Source organism: Lactuca saligna, chromosome 4 (genome assembly GCF_052625555.1).
Source record: "Lactuca saligna cultivar CGN05327 chromosome 4, ASM5262555v1, whole genome shotgun sequence".
NCBI lineage: Eukaryota > Viridiplantae > Streptophyta > Magnoliopsida > Asterales > Asteraceae > Lactuca > Lactuca saligna.
Window position 1 is genome coordinate 14,931,593 of NC_136420.1, and position 26,203 is coordinate 14,957,795.

The 26,203-nt window shown below is 33.9% G+C and overlaps 1 protein-coding gene and 1 long non-coding RNA gene across 2 annotated transcripts; one reads left to right on the forward strand and one right to left on the reverse strand.

Moving 5' to 3' along the window:
• Positions 1-2,586: 2,586 nt before the first annotated feature.
• Positions 2,587-3,095, forward strand: LOC145039023 (uncharacterized). The gene is made up of 3 exons (XR_013679688.1): positions 2,587-2,671; positions 2,846-2,903; positions 3,018-3,095. It is a non-coding gene; the product is annotated as an uncharacterized LOC145039023 (long non-coding RNA).
• An 11,774-nt stretch (positions 3,096-14,869) lies between these two features.
• On the reverse strand, positions 14,870-15,899 carry LOC145041283 (uncharacterized protein At4g22758-like). The gene is made up of 2 exons (XM_078989293.1): positions 15,282-15,899; positions 14,870-15,196 (listed from the first exon to the last, which is right to left on the reverse strand). The coding sequence occupies exons 1-2, from the start codon at positions 15,517-15,519 to the stop codon at positions 15,009-15,011; spliced, it is 426 nt and encodes a 141-aa protein (XP_078845419.1). The 5' UTR covers positions 15,520-15,899; the 3' UTR covers positions 14,870-15,008.
• Positions 15,900-26,203: the final 10,304 nt, after the last annotated feature.

Genomic DNA, 26,203 nt, shown 5'->3' on the forward strand with positions numbered 1-26,203 from the left:
TATATATATATATACACACACACACACACACAAGAATACGACTTCAATTTTCAACAAAAGAAACAAATTGATATGATTTGAATCTAAAGCTAACCTGGTTGTGATGAAGATGGGGACATGCCAACATCAAGAAGACCTTGAAGAAAGTTGCCACCTATCATCATGCTATTTGTATTTGGTGGAGGAGGTTCTTCTCCTCCTCCTAAATCAAGCAAGTCCACTAAAGGAGCAGAAGTTGTTTTAATAACTCCATTAAGAACACTTCTTCCCATTTAAGTTGAAGGAATAGAAGTAGAACCATTCCTCCTTCCACTGAAACTTGCTTCTTCAATAACTCGCATCCTTTCAACCAGTGCAGACCTTCATATACCATTACTAATTACTTCAATTCAATCTTTTGTATTAAACTATCAAAATTACTATCCACAATTCCATACCTTATATTCTGATGCTTTTCAATTATAGAATCAAATTTTGTGGATCTTTGTTGCAGTTCAAGCAGAAGGCTTCCTTTAGATTGAACAACCATATCCTTTATTCTCCTAAAATTGAACACCCATGACATGTTATCAGAAATTTCATATAAAACTAAACTTGAGTGCTTTTAACGAATATCAATCTAACAAGCAAAACTTACTGTGAGTTGTTGAATAAAATGATAATATGTGAAATTAACTGGTTATTAGCTTTTCTTAAGTAAGTTGTTGAAGAAAATGATAAATTAGTAATAAAAAGTTTGAAAAAAAATGAAATAAGACATAGTTGGAGTCAATATTAATTATCTCATTATTCATAGTCTAAAAGTCATAAGTAAAAATTGAAAGTAAAAAGTATAAAGAGTTGAAATATTTGCAATAATAATGTAAAGAATATAATATTCATTCAAATGACTATGAATTATAAACTGAAACAAAATTTGAAGTACATACTATGTACTCTTTTTTGTGAAATTCATCCTTAAACTTATTGATATATGATATATGTCATGTAGGCTAAAGTAACACCAAAGGTTGCGAAGGTCACTTTTAGGCTGAAGTAACATTAACAGAATATAGTATATGATAGATGATATATGCCGTGTAGGATGTCAATGAAATTAGCATACCTTCTATTTAACACATCATTCCCTATCTATGCAATTAGCCCAAATGGATATATTTCCTTTGGGTACACCTATAAAAATTAGAAACAAATTATAAGCAAGTTGATAGGAATCATGAAGTTTTGGGCCCAAGTACCATTTAAGCAAGAGTTTTATAGGTTTTGTTTAGAAGGATCGGTAAAGGGCAAAACAGGAAATTCACCTAGGTGGGCTAGGATTATAATAAATAAAGAGAAAGGTCACAGTAGAGGATGTCTAGAAATTTGATAGTGTAATACGATTTGTATTGGCTCTTAAGCTTTCGGCTTAGAGAGAGGGAGATTCCTTGGGCAATCTTTTAGATTGTGTTATAGTTTAATCAATTAGTTCTATTTCATCATCTTCTTTATTTCAATCTTTCTCTATTTGATCCTATTTCATCAAACCCTAATTTCTGTTCTTCATCACAAGTCCAACTCCTGCATCATTTCAACTATAATTCTCTCACTACTGTTGCTTCAAATATATATATATATATATATATATATATATATAAAATAAAAATTTAGTACCTTCAAATCAATGAGATGCCTCAGCTCCCTACCAGGATATGTGCAAAGACCAAAGTATGTATCAACTCCAAAATCAGTGCCCTGAATTGAATTAAAATCATAAAGAAAAGCAACTAGTTATTTTGAAAGGAATTTGAATCCAAATGAACTGTTACCTGATCACTATGGATACTGAAGACCAAATCCTCTCTTAAAAAGTTCATATCCTTCAAATGATTTACATACTTTGGTAGAAACCCTACATGACTGAAAATAACGGTGATTGGGCGTCGTAAAAGGCCCTGAAACTGTTTTTCTAGTAGTGAAAGTAGTATCAAGTACATGTTATGTAGTTTGAATAAAGATTCTCTTCTTTCTTTACCAACTGAAACTGCATTTTGTTTTCTCTTTTGTGCAGCAGTGTTCCCAACTACAATGATGAAATAACATTTCAGTGTAAGTATCAAGTACATGTTATGTAGTTTGAAGAATAACATTTCAGTTTTCCAAACTACAACACAACTCTAATTAGAACAAATATAAAACCTTTGCATGGATGAACGTCTCCTTCACAGCTATGGAATTAGAAGGACTAGGTTTACATAAATAAAGAAGCTGGGGCTAAGAAGCTAAGCATGTCTGAAATCGCCACTTCTTCCAGCTTATCTTGCTGCTGCTTTTGCTAAGAAGCTAAGCAAGCTAGCACTTATAGTCCCTACTTCTGGAGGTCTTGTTATTATTGCTCTTATTCATAATCTTTTGAGAAGACATCCTTCAATCAACTGTTTAGTCCATCAGGTAAAAAATTTAATCATTATTTTGTATATCTTTTACTTGATTCATCATAATGCTTGGATTGGATGATAAAAATTGTATTATGATAGTTTTTATATGTACTAGAACTAGATTATAAGCTCCACCTTGAATGGTTTTATTTTTTTATTTTTGCAGGAGGATGATGGAGAAACTGAAACAGTCAAATCAGGCATTGATCATTTCAATAATGAGGAAACTGATCTTCTTAAAACCAATGCTATGAGTAAGTTTCTGCAACATACTTTCTTTGAATTGTGCAATGTGCATTATATTTATAGCATCCTTCTACTTCCATTTATTTTTGGCAAACTACAATGTTTTAAACAAACAAATGAAAATGAGTTTCTCATATATATATATATATATATATATATATATATATATATATATATTGCAGGGAGTTCTCTATGGGAAATTGACACCCTGCGCCACCACTACTGCCCTCCTGTGTCTAGGTATGTACGGATAATAACTAAATGAAGACAAATTTGTAAAAGTATTTCTACATTAAGCCAAAAAGAAATGCTACTACTTATTTATAGCTGAAGTCCATTTTTGTATTTTTGTAGATTTGTTTTGTCGCTAGAAAATGATTGGACAGTTAGATCCAAGACAACTGAAGTTGCTATAAAGGATTTTAGTTCGGGTTCATATGCATGCAGATGTCATTTGCTTCAGTATTCACTCACCTGTTCTCCAGATTATATATGATATAATTTTCTTGATCAAACTCAAGCCCTCGAAATTATTAATGCAAAGACCTTGAAATGCCCTGTTGAAGTAATCAAATAATCTTCAGAATTTGTATTAAAAAAAAAACAACAGTAACAATTTTATTTTATAATAAAGACATATGTATATAATAAGAGAAGAATGTAGTCAAACCACATCTTATAAGAGAAACACGAGGAATCCGTCGAAAAATGATAGGGGTATTATCGACATTCACGTAATAGCCACCAAATACAATGAACACTATCATGAGAGACGGGCCCAGAGCCAAAATATTTCATTATATATTTTTGCAGGAGAAACAGAAATTGGAAGTATTACATTTTCTATGTCTATAAGTAAGCATACTTAACTTGTTTTGTATAAATTATAATAATGTATAGAGTCTGTGACATCTAAGTCACAACTAGAGCAACAGAAGAGGGATGAAGTTTTTCTAAAAGACGGAATACCAACATTGTTTGCAGGGTGATGTGTGCATACCTTTCTAAAGTTTATTTAACAAAATGAAGAATCCAGTCACCAGTGACACCTGTACAACAGCATAACAAGATTAAAATATATTTTAATATACATAGCTAATATAATGATAATATTTACTTACTGATAAAACAAATCCTTATTAGTGATGCACAATAGATAGCTACAAGAAGAGAAAACCCTAAAAGCATTTCTATGTAAGAATAAGTTGATAAAATAGGTATTGATATAACCAGAAGCAAAGAAAAACAAAGGTTAACTTTAAATAATTATGTACACAAAAAAAAGTTTTTGCAAATGGAGCAATGTCAAAGGGTTTGTCAATACTCCCCAAACACTTTATATAAACACTGGTTCAGATAAGTATATGACTATCATCCACCAATGCCATGATCAACAACAAATTATAGTCAATTTTCTAAACACATGTTCATCAATTTGGGTTTCTTATTTGGGAGGGAATATTCAATATACTCTGTGTCAAAATAAAATGGCACTGGAAATTTTATTCTCACATGACAACATACCCAACAATTAGATTATTAATTGTTGAAAGGTCAACCAAACGCCTTTATCTACTTAACCTTTTTACAATGCTGCCAATTTATATCCCCATTTTGTTTAGGGGGTATGAGAAATGTATGTAACAATCAATCCTAGCAAGAAGTCTTTTGGTCTTGTTTACATGAATAAAAGCAGAGGAAGCAATCATATATGTGTAAGGAAATAAGGGTCCAGAACAAAATACAAAGAATAAAAAAAGATGTGTAAAAGTACAACTTGGAATTGCAGATATAAAAAACTGGTAAACTGCACTAGCACTATCTGAGTGGCCTACTTCAACCCTGGTAATTGCAATTATATAAGTTGAATATGTTAATGATGAAAATAGAATCATACCTGGGTTTTCCCCATTTGAATGGAAGAGAAACATTGGCATCTTTCTACCGAATATGGTCATGCTTGCAAGGTGCAATGTATTATTGGTTTTCTCTTGTAAAAATTGTATAGAATTGAGTCCGACCATAACCTCAGCCATTGTAGGATGTTGCTTTGGATGGCTATTTAAACACCGTTCTGCAATCCATAAACATATAATTCAAAGATCAACAAACTGGGGTAGGAGGTCAAACAAAATCTATATGCGCGTGGAATAGCAGGTCCAACAATATCTATATGCAATAAGATAAATCATGTTTTAAAAGTGATGAAAATACCTCAGTAGTGTATGCATAGTTCATCAGTAGTTTCAGGGATCAATTGTTTCACATAAGCAATGAAGTCGGAGGTTCACCATTGAAATTGATTTAAGCAACAAGAACTAGGGTTTTGGGTCGATTTGATTTTGAGAGAAATCGGATAAAAAAAACAAGAAACATCGACATGTACAACCCATTTTGAGGCGTTGAAAGTAGGAGAAGGTAGGGTTTCATCAATTTCAACTGTGGTGGGTGATGGAATAGATGGTGACAACGGTGATGCAGCACTCGTGGACAAAAATGGCGGAGAGTGAGAGATGGAATGAAGTCTGAACCCTAAATCTCCCAAAGAAGGGTTTTCTAATTTCTAGGATTTCCTAGTTATGGTAGACGGGAGGTGGAGTGGGAGTCACCGCTGGAGCAGGTGGTTGTAGATCACGCCTATGTCTTCTTCCTTCCTCTTTATCTCTTGTAAGAAAGAAAGTCCACCTAATATAACCATCTGAACTCGGCCTGTATAAGTCTAGTGACATAGTGAATTCAATTAATTTTAAAACACACCAGATTAACAAACGATTTCCTAAATTTTCAAGTCTCAACAGGAAAAAATTGTAAAGGAATTATAAGCATGAACGTTTTCCTCTATGTGAGCCTACATCCCTACAGATTGAAGAAAAACCTCAAAGTTCAGCAAGAAACATAGATCACGTCAATCAATTCTCTGGTGGTTTGAAGATGGGGGAGAGAGAAAGAAAGGGGGAGAGAGAGAGAGAGACCTGAAATGTAAACTAAAGAGGTGTAAGAGTGAATATGGGTTGACTTGGTGGTAACCCTCCAGAGTGCATCTGGTCGTTCCTCTTCATATGGAAGACGAGGCTTCTTGAAAGTTTTCCATATGAAAGTGGTGGTGATGGAAGAGATGGCAGGGCGGCAGTGGATGATAGGAATGGTGGTGACAGTCGATTGTGTAGAGGTACGTGTGAGATGAGGTGGAATGAGATTTTATGAAAAAAGCCCTAGATTTGGACGTCTTTTGTAACTGAGGATAGTGGATGTGTGTTTGGTAAAAGAATTGTAAAACGATGCCTCTGCAATCGAGAAGGCGGAGGATATAGATTAAAGAAAACCTGGTGGAAAGGAGAAACGAGAAGGTGGAGGGGTTGTTTATCTGGTAGCTTCGATTGATGGCTGATGGATCGTGGTTGTCGATCGACGCTACAATCGACATTCACAGAGGGGTAGAGACGAGGGAGAAGAAGGCGGGGGTTGAAAAAATTTGGGGATTTCATTTTCCCTCTAAGGAGCTCGTTTCTTAAAAAAAAATATAAAACGACATTCACAGAGGACGCACAAGTGCCCTCCGTGTTTTTAATTTTTTCAGATGAGACACTAATTTAAGGGCACTCAATAATGCGTGACCTACATTCTTAAATTTTTTGAAGAGATGACGCTTTTTTAATGTCACTCTCTTTTGCGTAACATAAACCAGCGAGTGACGTAGTTTGCGCGTCGTAAAAGGGTCTTTTTCTTGTAGTGAATAGTAGTGTATGCTACTGGAGAAGAATAATAGAGGATAAATTACAAGTATAAGAGAAAAGAATTTTGATGCATGATGAGAGATAGAAGAATAGAGATACATGTGGTGAGATGAGAAAAGACTGGTAGTCTATCCCGTAAGAATAACAGTTTAAGATGTAGCATATGAGATAGAAGAGAAGATGAAATATTATATATGAAAGATAGAAAGAGTAGAAGAACATGATATTAGAAAGAATATATAACTCACCCGACATTATTGTATGATGTTGTAGAGATGTTTCATGTTTTGCAGGTTCAGGTAGCAGCAACCATGGTACCAGAAGTGAAGACATGAGCACAAGAACTTAGACTAGGTTGTTACTTTAGTTGTATTTCCTTGTTGTTCTTTTAAGGTGAGATTTTTATTGTAAACCCGTGACTATGCCTGAGATATAAAATGTTTTTATTCTTACGATTTTATAGAATTATGCAAATTTTTAGTAATAACTATGATAATCCCATTAGATTAGATGATAGAAAGTGCAGGTTGTTACATCACATATCCTTCAATCATGTTAAAATTTCTTTTATTAGACCTTGTAATTCTAAATTTATCATGGTTGGTAATGGTTTTGTAATCCTGGTTTCTCACATTGGTCAATGTTCTCTTCCCTCCATAAAAAGAATTTTTCTTTAAACAATGTCCTTATTTTGCCTCGCACGCTTAAAAATTTAATTTCCATTAGAAAATTTGCTCATGAAAACTTTGTTTCTGTTGCCGTTGACCCATTTGGTTTTTCTATAAAGGATCTTAACTCATGTAATCTTCTTCAATAGTGTGATTGTCATCGAAATCTCTACCCGTTTCTCTCGTCTTCTACTTTATCTTTATCCGCTCATACGTTTACAGTTGTGTCTCTTTATACATGGAATCAATGTCTCGGTCATTTCGGATCATTACTTTTAAACTGTGTGCATTCCAGTAATTTTATTTCTAGTTCGTATACTAAACTTCAAATTTGTCACACTTATCAAATTGGAAAACATTATCGATTGCTTTTTATTTTATCCACGTCAAAAACTACTTGTGTGTTTGAACTTATACATTTTGACTTATGGACCTCGCATATTACGATCACTAGTGGTTTCAAATACTATATTTTGTTTCTCGATGATTTTTCTCATTTTTTTGGGTGCTTCCATAACATGCTAAATCTGAAGTTTATTCTGTCTTTTGCAACTTTCACATGTATGTCAAAAAATCATTTTAAATCTGACATTCAATCATTTCAGTGTGATAATGGTTGTGAGTTTAACAATCAACGCCTTTTGTCTTACTTACTATCAAATGGCATTGCCATTCGGTTCTCATGTTCCTATATGTCACAACAAAACGACAAGGTTGAACACGCCATTCACACTATTAATAATATTCTTCGAACCTTTATCTTTCAAGCTTCCTTATCCACAAAATTTTGGATTGAAGATCTTTTCTTTGCCGTTCATACTTTGAATTTACTTCCCACTACAACAGTCATACAAAACTCCTTTTGAAATATTGTTTGGTTACTTTCCCTCTTATTCTCACATAGTGCCTCTACCTCCCCTCATAATCTTTCTCCCAGTTGTATTGCATGTGTTTATCTCGGTCCATCTCCCGGTCATAAAGGGCACAAATTCCTCGATCTCATCACTAAATGTGTCATAATTTCTTGTCACATCATTTTTTATGAAGAACATTTTCCTTACTCTGATTTCACTCCTCTCCCTCCATCTATGATTGCGACTCGCTTGTATCTTCTGATGATGATCCTCCCATCGTCATCCCCCTCTCACCACACCCACTACATAGTCGGCTCCCCCCCCCCCCTCCCACACCTTGGTCCCCTATCACTATGAGCCTACGAAATTTCCGACCTCTCCATCCTCCAATACTTACTCCGCTCCTTCTCCTCCTAAACTTACCGGTCATTCCATGACTACCCGTTCTAGAACCGACTCTCTTAAGTCACATATACTCATGATTCTCTCGACCATCTCTGATATATCTCCCATCCCGCGCTCCATTGCTCAAGCCATGTATGATCCTAATTGGAAACTTTCCATGGATGTTGAAATGTCTGCTCTCTCCTCTGACCACACTTGGGATCTAGTTACGCCTCCTCCCACTACCAACATTTATCAAAATAAATTTGACTCTCATGGAAATCTTGATCGTTATATAGGTCGCCTTGTTGCTCAAGGTTTTTCTCAGCAATCGAGTCTAGATTTTGATGACACCTTTAGCTCAGTTGTCAAAACTACAACCATTAGAATTGTTCTAAGCATCACTATCTCTCTTCATTGGTTTATTCATCAACTTGATGTTCAAATTCCTTTTTTCATGGCGATCTCACTAAAAAGGTATACATAAAACAACCTCCAGGTTACATTCACCCTCACTATCATGACTATGCCTATTTTTGATGTTTTCTATAACAGCCTTAGGCCTTATTTCCTTTTTTCTCGACATTACTGCTACTCGTAATGCTTAGGGTTTGCTTATCTCTTAACTCGTATTTGCCAAAGAGATTATGCCTCGCGTTGAAATGCTCTCTTGTAACCTTTATAGCACTACGATGGACACCAAACCGAAGCTTTATCCTTATGAAAATCAGTTTCTTGTCCAACCTTGTATCGAAGTTTGGCTGGTGCTTTACAATATTTGACGTTTACTCGTCCTGATATAGCCTACGTTGTTCAACAATTCTGCCTCATTATGCATGACCCTCGGGAACCACACTTCCTTGCCCTCAAGCATATTTTGTGTTATCTTAAGGGTACTATTGATTATGGTTTATTCATTTGTCTGTTTTCATGTCGATTGTTTGGTGTCTTTCTCTAATGTTGATTGGGTTGGATGTCTTGAAACATGTCTATCCACATTTGGTTCTTGTGTTTATCTTGGTGATAATAAAATCAATTCTTGGTCTTTAAAAGGGAACATGTCATCTCTAGGTCCAGTGTTGAAGCCAAGTATCGGGTGGTAGCCAATGTCCTTGTTGAAGTGTCTTGGCTTTGCAATCTTCTTCTCGAGCTTTCTTTACATTTAACTCGAACAACGTTGTCTTTTGTGACAATGTGAGTTCCATGTACTTAGCATCCAATCTCGTTCATCGCCAAAGAACCAAACATGTGGAAATATGTTCACATTTTGTTAGGTAACGCGTTGCCATTAGACAGGTTCACATCTTACACGTTCATTCTGCTCACTAGTTTGTAGATATTTTTACTAAAGAACTTCCTACATAGTTGTTTATTGATTTAAAAAAAATTAGCATTCTTCACCCCCCCCCCCCCCTGTTGAGAGGGGAGTGTTAGAATATTATTTGTTTATGTATAGTTATTTATAGTCTCGATAGTATAGGGCTCCTCTGTGTAATTATATTATGGTTGTACTATATAAAAGGATGGAATATAATACAAACCCTAACGTGTATTTTCACATCCAAACAATAGTACTGAAGGGTCAATGGCACCAATGTTTTTAATGTTCTAGTAACAATAGTTATATAATTTAGCTTTTAAAAAGTCAAAAATTAACTTTTATATTTGGATATTAACAAAAATGACCATTTATTTGTAAAGTATTATCAAGAAAGACCAAGTTATTTAAGTTTCTGAAAAATATGTCAATGATCAATGACTATGGAAAGGGCCGTTCAGGACCCATTGAAAACAGAGCCCAATTGGTTTTTGTTGTCCGCGATATAAATGAGACTCACAACCAACTAGACCATTGTTTTGGACAAGTGAAAAAAAAAACATATAATTTTGGAGCAGTAGTTTTCAATTAATATTCAAAGACAATAAGCATGGATTCAACGAACCATGTTAATTTGATGTTATTTTCTACTCGATTTAAAGTCAGAATGATATAATTATGTTCATAATGCGAAGAACCATTCTGAAATACAATTAATAATTCTAGAATGTTCAAATTTTAATGGCCATGAATGAAAACCCTTGTTCAAAATCCAAAGAACGGTCTAGGATGTGCATGTGTAACAAAATCATCGAGAGATAAATGTGAAACACCTCTTGTATAAACTAAATTATAAAATCATTTTCAAAAATATAAAGCTACATTTTCATATAAAAAATGTCAAACTTAAATGTTTCAAAGTTTACATTTGACACATTTGGTTTTCTCGTACCAGAAGCGGTGGAGCTCCTCAATAGAGTCCAACGGGGCATGCACTCTAATGTCATATCTTATAGATCCACAAATGTTGTTTTCAAAAAGAATAGTTGTGCCGTCCAGAAAAGGTTAGTGGCGCAGCTTGTTGCCCGTTTGCCTTCCATCGATATGTATTGAACTATATTATGCTTTTTGAAAAAAAAAAAAAAAAAAAAAAAAAAAAAAGCTAGATTAAATTCAAAAAACATAAACTAACAAGTGAAATCACTACATAGCCATGAGCTTCTAAATATCCTTGTTTCCATCCATCACCATCCTCTAAAATCACCAAATCTAAATACATATCAAAATACAAGTGTTAGGCTTAGACAGCCTAATACGTATTACCGAATTCAACCCCATAGTGTGTTGGATAAGTAGACAATCTAAACCCAAGTTAAACCTCCCAAAAATAGTATTAAAACATCAAATATTGTAATTCATTGGTTAGAAAAAGAAGTATTTATAAGTAGCATTGCTTGAACACTAATAATCAAAATATCACCTTAACATCAAAATGTAATGCAATGCAAATGCCTCTAAAAATCTAATCCAAGTCAATATCATAATCCAACCTCTCACCAAATATCCAAGTGAGTACACTTCGTCATGGTGTAGCTAAGTGGGTACACCTCCACACAATGATAACTAAATGAGTCAACCTCCTCATCAAACTAGGTACTTGTGAACTAAGGTCCCGTTTGATAGTTGCTGACTGAGAAAATGTTGACTGAGAAATGTCTGTCTGGGTAAGAAATCTTGACCGAGTAAGAAACCATGTTGTTTGATTCTACGTCTGACTGAATGGCCTGACTAATAAAAAAATGACTATTTTACCCTTTGCTCTAAAGGTTGATGTAAATTACACACAAATCCTTTAAAAATTCCAAATAAAAGTTATAAAAAAAAATCATTGTTTTTACAAAGTTATAAATAGATTCATTGTTTTTCAACAATTTAAACAATTTATTCTTTGACCAAAATTGATACTGAGCAACAGTAAACATAAGAATAACACTTTGACCAAATTGCCCCTGTTCCATTTTTATCCCAGATCATTCCATAAGCATAGAATTTTGACCATATGTCTTGTAAAAAATAGATCCTCTCATCCATATCTTCAATAATCTACTAATTTTGAATTTCTTGATCTAGAAAAACCAATTGAGAACCAACAGACCTGACTTATACATGTTAATCTTGAAATTAATCAAAAAAAGACCGAACTACCCTTTTCTTAAAAAAAAAATTATGAATCAGTAACCAAAAATCTTTATTCAATATGTCACTGTAAAGATCCCACCGAAATGAAAGAAGAAGAATTAGAGGGCGGGTTTCAAATTTCGTAACAATAGCACATCTAATCATAGCTTATACATATTTCATAACAATACAACATGACATGAATTATAGAGAGTTGTAATTAACAAATACAATGATAATCATAATCTGATCAAGTATACTTAATTCAATCATAAAAGTGTACAAACAAAAAATGAATCATATATCAACATCCATCATATCAACATTCATCATGTGCAAGTCTATTTATCTTTGTATGAAATTATGTACTTATAAAACTGGAAGACATACTAGAGCAATCCAGTGTCCTATTAAGCATAAATAATGTCATATGAACTTTTTTAAGTTCTCAAATCAGCGTATTCACAATAAAAAAAACATGACTTGCTAATAGCTATTCTATATGATCTTGTCCAGCCTATTATACAACCAAAAAAACATTACACTTGCTTATAGCTTATACATATTTCATAATAATATAGCAAAAAAAGATACAAATTTCATAACAATAGAGAAAAACAATTCGGATTTCATAAAGAATTCATAATATTCTAACAAAAAAGTATTTTGATTTCATAAAGAACTTCAAAGCATAGTATCTGATTTTAACAATTATTAACAGAAAAGAAGAAGAATATATTACCTGATGGCGTTGAGATGGTGTCACAGATGGAAGAGATGGAAGAGAAGTCTAGTGGAGGTGCGATCGGCGGGATGACAGAGGTTCGACCGGCGACCTCTGTTTGGCGTTCAATTGGAGATACAATGTGGAGTTGTATGCGGCTATGTTTTTAGGTCAGGGAACGATGGAAGAAAGAATAAAGAGGGAGGGTAGGATCATCTAATGTCTCCAGTCAGCGATTGTTAAGATACTGAGCGAGAAAGCAATTGAGCCAGCCAATCTTACCGAGAAAGCAACAATTCAAACACTTATGGTCTGACCGAGTCAGCCCAATTCGTTGACTCGACCCAGTCAGACCTTTATCAAACACACCCAAAGACATGTCTAGAATACTGATCTAATTGAGCATGAGGATGCCATGTTGTTACTTGCTTGAAGCCAAAGATATTTACCACTCAAAAGAAAACCGTAAGATTATTTTTCAAGGGTTGTCGTCCGAAAAACACTGTTCAACGATCATGAGTAATTTAAACAATATATGTATCAAAGTATATAACTATAGATATCAATAAGAACTCTCTTGCATGTATTTGTTATGCTACGATGATAGCATTTACAATCAGAATAGAGTGTGCTAGTATATTAACTTCCATGTTTAATCGTGCACAAGATCTTTGTTGTCGCATGAGATCTTGTAGTCACGATGATGTAATTAAGCTTGAATAGGCAAGCTTACATGAATATGTTACTTGGTTGCATGACTTTTTTTTAGTGATACAACTTGAGCTTTGGTCAGGATATAACACTCAACACTCATGCTTTAGGTACAAATGTCATCTTCTTTCTGCATCTTATTTCTTTTGCCATGGTATTTAGGTCTTCACACTCCTGGCATCAATCAGTATTTATGGCTATTGTCCGAACACTCGCACTACAGCTCATGCTTTAGGTACAAATGTCATCTTCTTTCTGCATCTTATTTCTTTTGCCATGGTATTTAGGTCTTCACACTCCTGGCATCAATCAGTATTTATGGCTATTGTCCGAACACTCGCACTACAGCTCATGCTTTAGGTACAAATGTCATCTTCTTTCTGCATCTTATTTCTTTTGCCATGGTATTTAGGTCTTCACACTCCTGGCATCAATCAGTATTTATGGCTATTGTCCTAACACTCGCACTACAGCTCATGCTTTAGGTACAAATGTCATCTTCTTTCTGCATCTTATTTCTTTTGCCATGGTATTTAGGTCTTCACACTCCTGGCATCAATCAGTATTTATGGCTATTGTCCTAACACTCGCACTACAGCTCATGCTTTAGGTACAAATGTCATTTTCTTTCTGCATCTTATTTCTTTTGCCATGGTATTTAGGTCTTCACACTCCTGGCATCAATCAGTATTTATGGCTATTGTCCTAACACTCGCACTACAGCTCATGCTTTAGGTACAAATGTCATCTTCTTTCTGCATCTTATTTCTTTTGCCATGGTATTTAGGTCTTCACACTCCTGGCATCAATCAGTATTTATGGCTATTGTCCTAACACTCGCACTACAGCTCATGCTTTAGGTACAAATGTCATCTTCTTTCTGCATCTTATTTCTTTTGCCATGGTATTTAGGTCTTCACACTCCTAGCATCAATCAGTATTTATGGCTATTGTCCTAACACTCGCACTACAGGTGAGAGAATTAGCATATTCGTACTTGAACGTTTCGAAGTAGATCTAAATTCATATGAACGTTTCGAAGTTGGAGGTGTACTGGTGTTAGCGTGGTATATAAAATTAAAGAGTATAGGAATTTTGGAGTAAATTCATATAAACTTCCATAATTTATAATTTCAAATTACATAAACTCATATACACTACCCAAATATTTAGTTAAATCATAATAAATCCACTTACAATTTAAAATTAACGCCAACCACAAAGTCCAAAACTGTAATTAATGTTGTTTATTTAAAAAGATACGCCAACCACAAAAGTCCAAAACTATAATTTACTCTATAATCTTGAAATCGAAAATTTTTGTCCCAAAAATTTTAATTTTTTTTTAAACGGTTGAAAATATTACAAAACATAGATTGATCGAATTTAAACAAAGTTATCGCCATAGGAATCGTTGTTTGAGAGCGAAGAACACATCAATCGGTTCAAATAGTGACGACGACTATGACATCATTAAAATTGCATATATGAGTACGGTATTATGTCGTTCAATGCATGACAAAAAACAATTATTAAAATAAAGAAACAAATATATGAAATTGACAATTGGTTTGAAAAACAAACAAAACCCTAACCACAAATCAATTTCAATCTGAAATTCGTCACTATCTAACAACAATCAATAAATCCAACAGCAATTGAAACCCCTGCCAGGGCAGAGTAATTGAAGAACTGCAGAGCTTTCAATTGTAAGAAAGAACGAAAAATCAAGACTGTAAAGAGATCATGAAATTATCTGATTCCGGTTGTAAATTCAATGGGAAGAAACTTTGAGATTGAGTGATTTATTGAACCATGCTTTCCAGCTGCCAGAGCTTTTTCTTGTTATTCCCACAGCCACCGGTTTCCCATCGCCGCCACCCTTCACTTCCTTCTGAGGTTTTTTGCACAGCATGAAGTTCCTCACTCCAAATGACCCAATCATGTCCCATGGACTCAAGGCTGAGATAACGAAAACATGAAATACATGAGATTCTTGATTTTAATCGAATTGATTCAACGGTTGAAACAATATGAGGAAGTTTACCTTCGGTCCCGGAGATGGGACAATAGAGTACGAAATCATTGAGATTAGAGCCGAGAACGGGGAGACGGCCTTCGCGAGCGTAGGATTTAAGAGCGGTGTCGGTGACGGAAGCCACGAGCTCTTTTTCGTTAACAACAAAACGGATCGGACCAGCGCTTCCAACGACGGTGACGCTGATCAAAAGTCGATTCCCGCCGCCTTTGGCGGCCTGATTTTTCTTATGCTTCGTAAGCAACATTCTTCTTCGAATAAACAATTAAAAATTTTCCTCTGAATATCCTTTATACGGAAATAGAAAGAACAAAACAATCAAGTAAAATCGAATTCAATCAGAAAAAACGTGACGACGGTGATTAGACGGCGCCGTTAACGAAAGCAGATTCCGATCTCACGGGTCGACGCCGATGCAGCGGTAGTACCAGCCTTCCTTGCAAGATCCGAAGGAGAAAGCGGTGGAAACAGAAGAGATCCCCCTCGAGGGAAGGGGGGAGATCATCCACCAATGAATCAAGATTTCCACCATTCACAATTGGAATTTCCCAGGGATGATTTGAGAGAAACTTTTTGGGAAAAAGAGAAAGCAATTCGCCGGTGGAGAGATTAGGGTTAGGGTTTGGTTGTTGGTATCGAATTGATCGAATATGCCTTATTTATACGACTCTAGAAAAAGGGCGTAACCGGCCGACCCCAACTGGGCTTTCCTATTTTCCAACCCTACATCATTCGCTATTTTTAACATATATAAATTCTCAAAAAACACCCTCAACTTATTTATTCATTACATATCTACTTATATTTCTTTATATAAAGGTTCTACAAAATATATTATTGTAAAAATTATAACCCAATTAATTATTTATATATTATTAATTTTAATTAGATATATTTTTATTTTATCAAAATGAACATTTATTAAATACAAAAATTATATTTATAACATATATTGTGTTTTGTGGTATAATATTTTAAAGTATTTAAATATATTATTGTGTTTTAACATTTTAATATATTTTAACTTTTAAATAAATTCAAAACATTAAGATAAATTTTATATTAATTAATATCAATTTAATAATATATAACATAATATTGTAATAAAATAATCATAATATTTAGGATACACTTATCGTTTTTATAAACTAGAAGTGAATAAATATTAGAGTTGTTGGATTAAAAATGACTTACGAAAGTTTTATATATTTTTGGAGTAAATAAATGATATAACATCAAATTTGTTATTATATTATTCATTAAATGAGATAATGATGGAGATGACTCTCCACCGAATGGAGTAAAATATAATATTTGATGTATTTCCATAAATATAAAAAAAAAAAAAAAGTATATAAGTATGTTATATGAAAATTTAGTTACTAGTTTTTTTAATTTAGGTTTTAAGCAATTTTATGATTTTCATTTTCATATAGGTAACATGTCTAAAATTTATGGATTATATTTATCTATACTTTAAAGTATATTCCATTTTGTAAAAAAAATATAATAATAAAAATATATTACATGACTATATATGAAATCTCAAAAATATCGATCTAAATAAAAAACAATAAAAAAATATTACATGATGTATCAGTTTGGTTTTTTATTTTTATATATAAAAAACAAATTGTATCTTTTGAAATCGTTTTGTTTTTTCTTCTAATTTTTTTGTACATGATCCATGTCAATCGAGTTATTTTGCCATTTAACTTAAAACCCGTGAGTATATCTTAAGGAAATTATTGTTTTCAAAATGATTTAGAGACTATTTTACTAATTTATCATTTCATGAAATACGTCATGAAGTGCATCTTTCTTAATTTAGGTATTATATAGATTAGATTATTTTTGTGGAGGTAAAATGAAAAAATAGGGTCCTTCTTCGTAATATTTTAAAAGAACAAGGTGTATTTTTATAGCTTTGCAGTTTGCGTTTTGTGTGATACACGGCATGATTCATCAACAGGCTTGCGGCTTGTCCCTCGAGGCCTTTACAGCTTCACTCCTCGAATCTCGAAAGAATAAACCTTTATTTTTATTATTATTATTATTATTATTATTATTATTATTATTATTATTAATAACTTGGTTAAAATATGACTTTTTTGTACATATAGTGATGCGGTTATACTCCCCTGAATAATTCTGAGAAGTATGAGGCCGATATGTTTTAGAAATTTTTGACTGAATTACAAATGGTTTTATTGCCTCATTATTCTGCAAAAACTTAGAGTTCCTTCATTTTTTGTTGGATACTTTAATTTTTCATAATATTTAGTACGTCTTTTGTGGGTAGTCTTTGAATTGTTTTAGAGTTTCTAACTTCACATTTTTAGAAAAAATTGAAAGAAAAGAAAAAAGTCATGTGTAATTTTTAGCTTTTGTATTAAACAAAAAACTATAAAAGCTACTTAATTAGGGTTTAACAAAAATTTCTTTTTAGATTTTAATAAATTGACTTAAATACCTTTTAAAATAAATAAATCATATTCATACTTTTAATCATTATCTTATACGATTAAATATAAATATATTTTAACAAGTATAATGTCTTTATTTGAAACAACAATATCAATAGATTTTATAATTGTTAATGAACGTCTAACAAAATAACAAATTTTTATTATATGAATTTATAAACAAAAGTAAAAATCATACAATAATATTGTTTCCTTTATCATGTCGAAACACTTGTAATATACAAAAATTATATGCGATGGATTCTTACAATATTAAAAAGTCTTAGATCATTTACATTATATGTTTGACATATTAGCTGAAAAACTAGATATTATCTGATAGTTAAAAAACTAACTCGTATATGAAAAGTCGGTTGATAGTTTAGAAATTAGCTGATAAAAAATAATATTTGGTAAAACTAGTTGATAAGTTAACTAAAAAATATAACATAACATAAAATGGCATTTTGAATAATATATATGTTATAATTAATTAAGAGCATATTTTCTAAAAGGGAAGTGATTCGTACACAACAGTTTTTTATCATACACAACAATTTATGAATTATATAATTGTACAATACAACACTTTAAATCACAAATTGTTGTGTACGGATAAAAAATGTTGTGTACCAATCACTTCCCTTTTTAAAATGCTCCAAAAATTTTATATTATGTTTTCTATATTGGTAAAAAGCAATTATTAATTTAAAAGATAGTTTACTAGTTTATAAGCTATTTTTTAGATTTCCAAACTATATATATATATATATATATATATATATATATATATATATATATATATATATATATATATATATATAACCAACTTTCAGGTACAAGCTTCTAGCTTCCGATTATTTTTATGAACATCTCTTAGTATGTTTAATTAGACATGATGAAGCATGCTTATTTATTGTTATATTTGTAGATCTATAAAAAATAATAATTATAAAGATAATGCCAAAGCACTTAGAAAATCACAAGTATTTATGTATGACCTCTTGTTTATTTGTATATAAAATTATTTATTTGATCTTCCGACTAAAAAATCACTATTGAAAATATGAATGTTTAATAATATACATGCCATTCATTTTTATCAGGTTTCTTTTCTAACCTCTATCCTTCTGCTATTTCTACCATGCTTTCGTCAGGATCGGTTCAAACATATTTTGAGTCCCGAGCAAGAAGAAAAAAAGACCCCTTAAAATCAAATATAAAAAAGATTAAAAAAAGTACCATGTATAAAAATCATTAATAATATCATAAAAACATAAAATATGGCCACAATAATTACAAAAAACAATAAGTTTAAAGGAAAATACTACTTTTAGATTTTTTACAAGTAAATCATTGATCATCCTATCGAGATCAATTTTATTTGACATATTTCTCTATATATAATATGCAATAAAATCATTTGAAAAACTTTTCTCTGCAGATGATCCTAAGTAATTATGTAGTAGCTTCAACTTTGAAAATATTCTCTATGTAGATGCAACAATAATATTAATGATTAATAAGATTTTATACGCAATAAAAGTATTTGGGTAACAATCCACAACTTTAACAAAGTTCGAAATTTCAATTGCGAACCCAATCTTATCAGGCATAGTCATTTGTATAACTTTTAATTTCGAAAAAAGATCTTTTGAATACACATGGACACATTGTTATTAGAACAAGTAGTAGCAAAACTTTATATAAAATTTCTTAAGTTCATTTTCACTGTTCCTTGGTTTTTTTTATAAAATTAATAAAGGAAATGGAAGGAAATTGTAACATCCTGAAATAAGATACAATTATCATTCTTGAATCTTTCCCTTTATGTCAAAATCAATCCCTTAATATGATAATTTGGCAAGTTAGTACGTGGGGCGTACGCATGAGTATGTTGCGCGTACTCATGCACCATGCAGATCGCGGAGGTCACCTAGTACGTTGGGCGTACCAAAGGGTAAGCTGGGCGTAATAGGCTCAGATGGAAAACCATAATATTTCATTGGTCCCTATATAAAGAACATTATGGTCTCACTTCTAGCCATCCTTATCAACCTCCAACCCTCTCTAAAACCCTAATCGTGTGTGTGTGTGTGTGTGTTTGCAAGTTTTGAGTGATTCTTGGTTCTTGTAGTTAAAGAAGAAGGTTATAGAAGAAGAGGAATGTGCTATCAAGCTTAGTGATCCAGAAACTCTCCACCTTTGTGCATCATTTTCAGGTATAAAGTTTATACCTTAACTAGTATTCTTCTAGATCTCTTTAGTGTAAGATTCATGAGTTTATGTCCCCAAGTTTAGACCTTTTGAGTATTGAGACTCTTCAAAGAGCTTAAGTTGTCCTTTCATGTATCTTAAAGCACCTAGGTTGATAAAAAATGCTTGTTGATCTTTCTTTTAACCTCATGCATGAGTAAAGTACTTTAGAATGAGTGAAATGGTGTTTTAGCCTCTCCTAGCCATGCAAAGGCTTAAAGCTCATGAATTTATGGATTAAGAGGTCTTAAATTAGTCAGATTTATGGATAAAATGGTTGTCTTAATGGATTAAGACCCTAAAAGTGTGGAAATAAAAGTCTGTGGAGTACGTCATGCGTACTCACCGCTACATGCAATGTAGTTTGAAGGGTCATCGTCGGGTGCTTAGCATGATAGCACGCCCAACGTACTCACTGGGTGTTGACTTTTTATTGATTTGCTGATTTTGACTTTTGGTCAAAGTTTAGGGTCTTGGACCTAGGAAGGGGAAAAAAGGTCCTTTTGCCCTAAGAAGGATTAACTATGGACCTTGGACGCGTGAGTGGTTTGGACCTTAATTTTAATTAAGTTAAATTATTTTGTTAACTAGTCGAAGTCTAGTTCCGGAAGTTTGGGTGCTAGGTTTTAATGTCATCAGTATCAGGTGAGTCTCCTCACTTACTCCTGTATGGTAAGATAGTTGTAATATTATGACCAACAGGGTCTAGCTGTTATGTTGTGTATGTTATGTGCTGATATGAATTCGTTGTGATTGGGGCTGCTGATAGCCAAATCGGGGGTTACGGATAACCTTCCGAGCATGTTGTTATTGATGGGTTTTATACAAACAATCCTATGTGTGCATGCAACCCTAGATTTGGATCTATGTTTTCACTATTAGATACACAACATTATGAACACAAGAATAAAACCTTAAAGTAGATTGCTATTTTTGAAATTCATATATAAGGTTAGATCACATACCTCTTGTTGTTATATTGCAATAACAACTTAAATCTTCAAACCCTAAGTCTTGAAAGAAAGCACCACAAGTGTAGTGCCTCTAATAGCTCACAAACACCATAAGCAATTGGAGAGGCTATAGAGAGAGAAGAGAGGATGTAGAAATCGGCCTAGGGATCTCTTAGAAGCAAGTGGGATGATTTCTTAACTCCTAGGGGTCTTTATATAGGTTTAAGATTAAGGTTTCAGTTCTTATCCTTATCTAGTTACTTGCCCACCAAGCAACCACAAGATAAGCCTTGATAACCCTTATCTCTTGGACCACATGGACGATTTCAAGGATATCCAATCCCTTGAATGCGTCCAACCTTCTACAAGGAAAACCATTACCCTATTTTGCAACTATCACATAATTACAATTCAACCCCTCTAGTTTAATTAATTACACTTGATCACAAAATTAATTCCTAATTAATTATTGGCCAATATTAATTAAACAAATATGATTTCTCCTTTAATATATTATTCTTTTAACATATTAATAAATCATAATAACCTCTTTTTCTATTTATTTCTTCAGTCAAGTTGCTTTGGTGAAGGCAACCCAAAAGGACCATGCACAATCGGGTCAAGTATTTACCAAATATGGTTACGGGCTTAGATACTAATCCAACAGTCTCCCACTTGGATAAGTCAAGTAACCATAAATGTAACATACAACTCAGTTAGCAATCGTAGCTCTCAAAGACGTTGTTATACTCTGATCTTATCAGTAACTAGTCCTTTAGATAAGGGATCGTACAATCCTCTATTTTAATATCGTGCAGACAACCTTATTGTCTAGCAATTAGTTTCTCGATCTCATATTTATTTGATATAGAACTTAATTGAGCACATCAATTCAGTCCTGACCAGGCCCGACACATAAGTGAAATCAAATCATCAAGCGGGCGTGATATCTCTTTTACCCTCTTAGGATAAAAGTAACAAATAAACTTCGACTTATAATCAACTATAAACAACAATGCGTTTTATGACATCAATTTACTGATGCGGTTTCGCATTATCAATGCACAACCAATTAGTAAACAATAAACCATATATCTTGGTTTTAAGACCATATGATATTATCGTCTTGCGATCACTTGCGATAAATTCCATAAAGTGATTCTAGCAAGTGTGGGTTTATTCCAATGCTCAAAACTTGTTCATATGCACTCATGAACGTTGTAGCAAACCTTTGCAATGTCTAATACCATTTAGACAATCTACACACTAATTCATGACAATCTTCATTCATACCTACTTCCAACATATGAACGATTGTGGACCGTTTGAATAATTCGATTATTCTTAATAAACTCAATTATTCTGGAAGTCAAAACATGCAAAGTGAAACAATAATTAAACAATCATAAGACAAAACCATTAAATAATACTCCTTTATTTAATCATCAAATATCAATTACATTTATCTAGTTTCTAAACTATCTAATCCAAACTAATATCATCCTTCAGCCCAATGCTCCTAGCATGCTGCAAGTGCTTAACCCTACTCAGTCCCTTCGTAAGCGAATCTGCTGGGTTATCTTCTGATGATATCCTCTTAACCACGAGGTGTCCTTCCTCTACTCGATGTCTAATAAAGTGATACTTTTTGTCGATATGTTGAGATCTACCATGATCCCTCGCTTCCTTGGTCAAGGCAACCACTCCTTCATTATCATAGAAAATTTCCATAGGCTCCTTTATGGCAGGTACAACTCCAAGGTCACCAATGAAGTTCTTCAACTATATTGTCTCCTTTGACGCTTCGCTCGTTGCAATGTACTCTCATTCGCACGTTGAATCAGCTACAGTTTCTTGCTTGGAACTTTTCCAAGTCACCGCTACTCCATTTAGGGTAAAGACCCAGCCCGACTGCGAACGGTAGTTGTCTTTGTCGGTCTAGAAACTGGCGTCACTATACCCTCGTACCTTTAAGTCATCACTCCCTCCGAGGACTAAAAATCATTCCCTGGTCCTCCGAAGATACTTAAGAATGTTCTTAACTGCAATCCAGTGAGCTCTGCCAGGGTTCCCTTGATATCTACTAACCATGCTTAAAGCAAAGGCCACATCAGGGCAAGTACAAGTCATATCATACATGATCGAGCCAACTGCGGAAGTGTAGGGTACTCGGCTCATCTCTGCTATCTTGGCTTCGGTACTCGGACTTTGAGTCTTACTCAACTTGGCATTACTATGTATCGACAATTATCCCTTCTTCAAGTTTCCATACTAAAACGTTTTAGTACCTTATCTAAGTAAGTATTCTGAATAAGTCTTATTAGTCTCTTACTTCGTTCTCTCACTATCCTTATTCCCAAAATATAGGAAGCCTTTCCGAGGTCCTTCATAGCGAAGCACTTCCCGAGCTAGGACTTGACCTCCTGCAGAGTCGGGATGTCGTTTCCTATGAGTAGTATGTCATCAACATACAAAATGAGGAAACTAACTATACTCCCACTGGCCTTGACATATACACATGATTCATCTTCACTTCGTACAAATCCAAACTCTTTGGATTTCTCATCGAAGCAAAGATTCCATCTACGAGATGCTTGCTTAAGTCCATAAATGGACTTCTCAAGCTTGCACACTCTATTGGGATGCTTCGTATCAACAAAACCCTCTGGCTGAGCCATGTAAACATCCTCAACCAACTTCCCATTAAGGAAAGCGGTCTTGACATCCATCTGCCATATCTCATAATCATGAAATGCAGCAATGGCTAGCATCACCCTAATAGATTTTATCTTGGCAATTGGTGAGAAGGTCTCATTATAGTCAACTCCGGGAATTTGAGTAAATCCCTTCGTCACCAATCGTGCCTTATACGTGTGCACATTCCCATCCATGTCGGTCTTCTTCTTGAAGATCCATTTGCACCCAACCGTCTTACATCCGAGCACATTGTCAACCAAATTCCAAACTTGGTTGTCATACATGGATTGAATCTCGCTGTCCATCGCCTCTTCCCATTTAGCAAACTCCGGGCCTGCCATGGCTTCCTTATAGCTGTTAGGTTCATCTAGATTTACTAGTGTACTGTCACTAATATACGTGTCCCCTTCGGTAGTAATATGAAAACCATACAACTGGGGTTGAACTCTAACTCTTTCGGAACGTCTAGGAGGTAAGGATTGGTCAATCGGTTCAACCGGAGTTTCCTACTGGGGTGAGCGCCAGCGTTAGAGGTTCCTTCATCGTTCGATTCTTGAATCTCTTCAAGATCGATTTGCCTCCCACTATCTCCTTGGCTTATGAGTTCTCGCTCTCGGAAAACCCCTCTTCTCGCAACGAAGATGACATTGTCACTCGGTCTATAGAAGAGATATCCAAAGGATCTCTGCGGGTAGCCGATGAAAATACATCGCTCACTACGAGGTTTGAGTTTGTCGTGAGTATCTCGTCTTATGAAAACCTCACAACCCAAACCTTGATATGTGCCAATGAGGGAGCTTTCCCTATCCACATCTCGTGAGGTGTTTTGGCAACCTTCTTTGTAGGGACTCGGTTAAGGATATGGGTGGCAGTCTCTAAGGCATACCCCCAGAATGAGATAGGTAGTGAAGCACGACTCATAATAGAACGAACCATGTCTAACAGGGTTCAATTACACCTTTCTGCCACACCATTCAATTGCAGTGTCCTAGGTGGCGTCAATTGCGAAACTATTCCGCATTCCTTGAGATAGTCGTGGAATTCAAGACTTAGGTACTCTCCTCCTCGATCGGATCGAAGCATCTTGATTTTCCTACCCAATTTATTCTCTGCTTCATGCTTGAATTCTTTGAACTTTTCAAACGTGGCTATAGAGAAACAACGCTGATGTAATGATGTTGGAATACACGACCACTAAAGTTTCATATGGATGAATATAAAAAAGTTTTTTAAATAATGATCCGAACTAAAGTTGGCCAAGAAAGGAGAAGTTGCTCATGTTTGCTTCAAGAACGTTGATTATGCAGGTTGACTTTTAACATTTGAAGAGAGATCGAAACAACCAAAACATCGGCTAACCAATAACCTCCAAGAAAGTCGATCCGTAATGGAAGAATGATTAACCAAGAAACGATCAAGCAACAAACTCTTTTAGTGTTAAAAAACCGCAAATAACTATGATATTCAAATAACTACACTTTGTAAGAAAACATAACTAATGAATTGTCTTTAGGGTTCAAGAAGTGCAACCAAACAACAAGTATGCTTTCAAATCTTTGTGTATGCTATCAAATCTTTGAATGCTGATGATACCACATGTTATAAAATAATCAATGTTAATACTGAAAAGCGCAATCGAACAACCACACAAACATCACGATACAAAATGGAAAACCGAAATCGTAAAAAACCAAACGAGAGAGAGAGAGGTTACACATATTCAAACAATGCATGGCGTAATTTAGATAGGAAAAACACACACGGTAGTGGTATTTAGCTTATATTGTTGCATAGATTACAAAGAATCCTTGCTTTGTTCAGTTATATTTCCACCCTTATCATGGAGTCATAATCTTAGAGCTCCCAAGTTTGATTCCCCCAACATTGTTTTTGACATGCTATTGGAGCCTAGTGGTTGATGTGTGGAATTCAACAAAGAAAATCCGAAGTTTGAACCTTGAACGTTTAAAATATTGCTAATGTACTATGATTGATTTTCTACATGGGCCATGAAACCGGTTAACATGGGCCACTAAATATTAGGGCCACTTATCTTGTACTCTTGCTAAGAAACTAGTATTTCATCATGGTAAACAATACATTTAGGATGATTTAAATTTATATTTGTTACATTGTTTTGTCTTGGATTCTTCTAGTTGATTATGTACATACACGCTACTTCTCAGATTGTCAACATCTTGACGAAGGGATTATATTTTATACATTTTGCTTATCGTCACTCCAAGCTTCATGTTGCACCTAACATTTGTCTTTCATGGGTATATTAGAGTGGTTATGGACTTATCGTTAAATTATATATTGAATGACATAGGGCAAGAGTTTGTTATGGTCCTGCATATTCTTTATTTTTTTTAGTTTTCATCAACAACTCAGATTTAGAAAATTGTATTTAAAAAAAAAATTGAATTTTATTTTCCGCTTTATTATATTGATTTTCAAGTGATAATTCCTATCATTCGAACTATCAATTGAGAATATTATCAAACAACTATTACGAAATAATTCATAGGGTATACAAGAAGGGCCTTATATATACAGA

What these genes read in the sequence shown, in the direction of transcription:
- LOC145041283 (XM_078989293.1), bottom strand. Translation starts at nt 15,519, where the DNA reads ATGTTGCTTACGAAGCATAAGAAAAATCAGGCCGCCAAAGGCGGCGGG. An exon ending in TCCCATCTCCGGGACCGAAG is followed by an intron (nt 15,197 to 15,281) that starts GTAAACTTCCTC and finishes TCGTTATCTCAG; the next exon opens with CCTTGAGTCCATGGGACATG.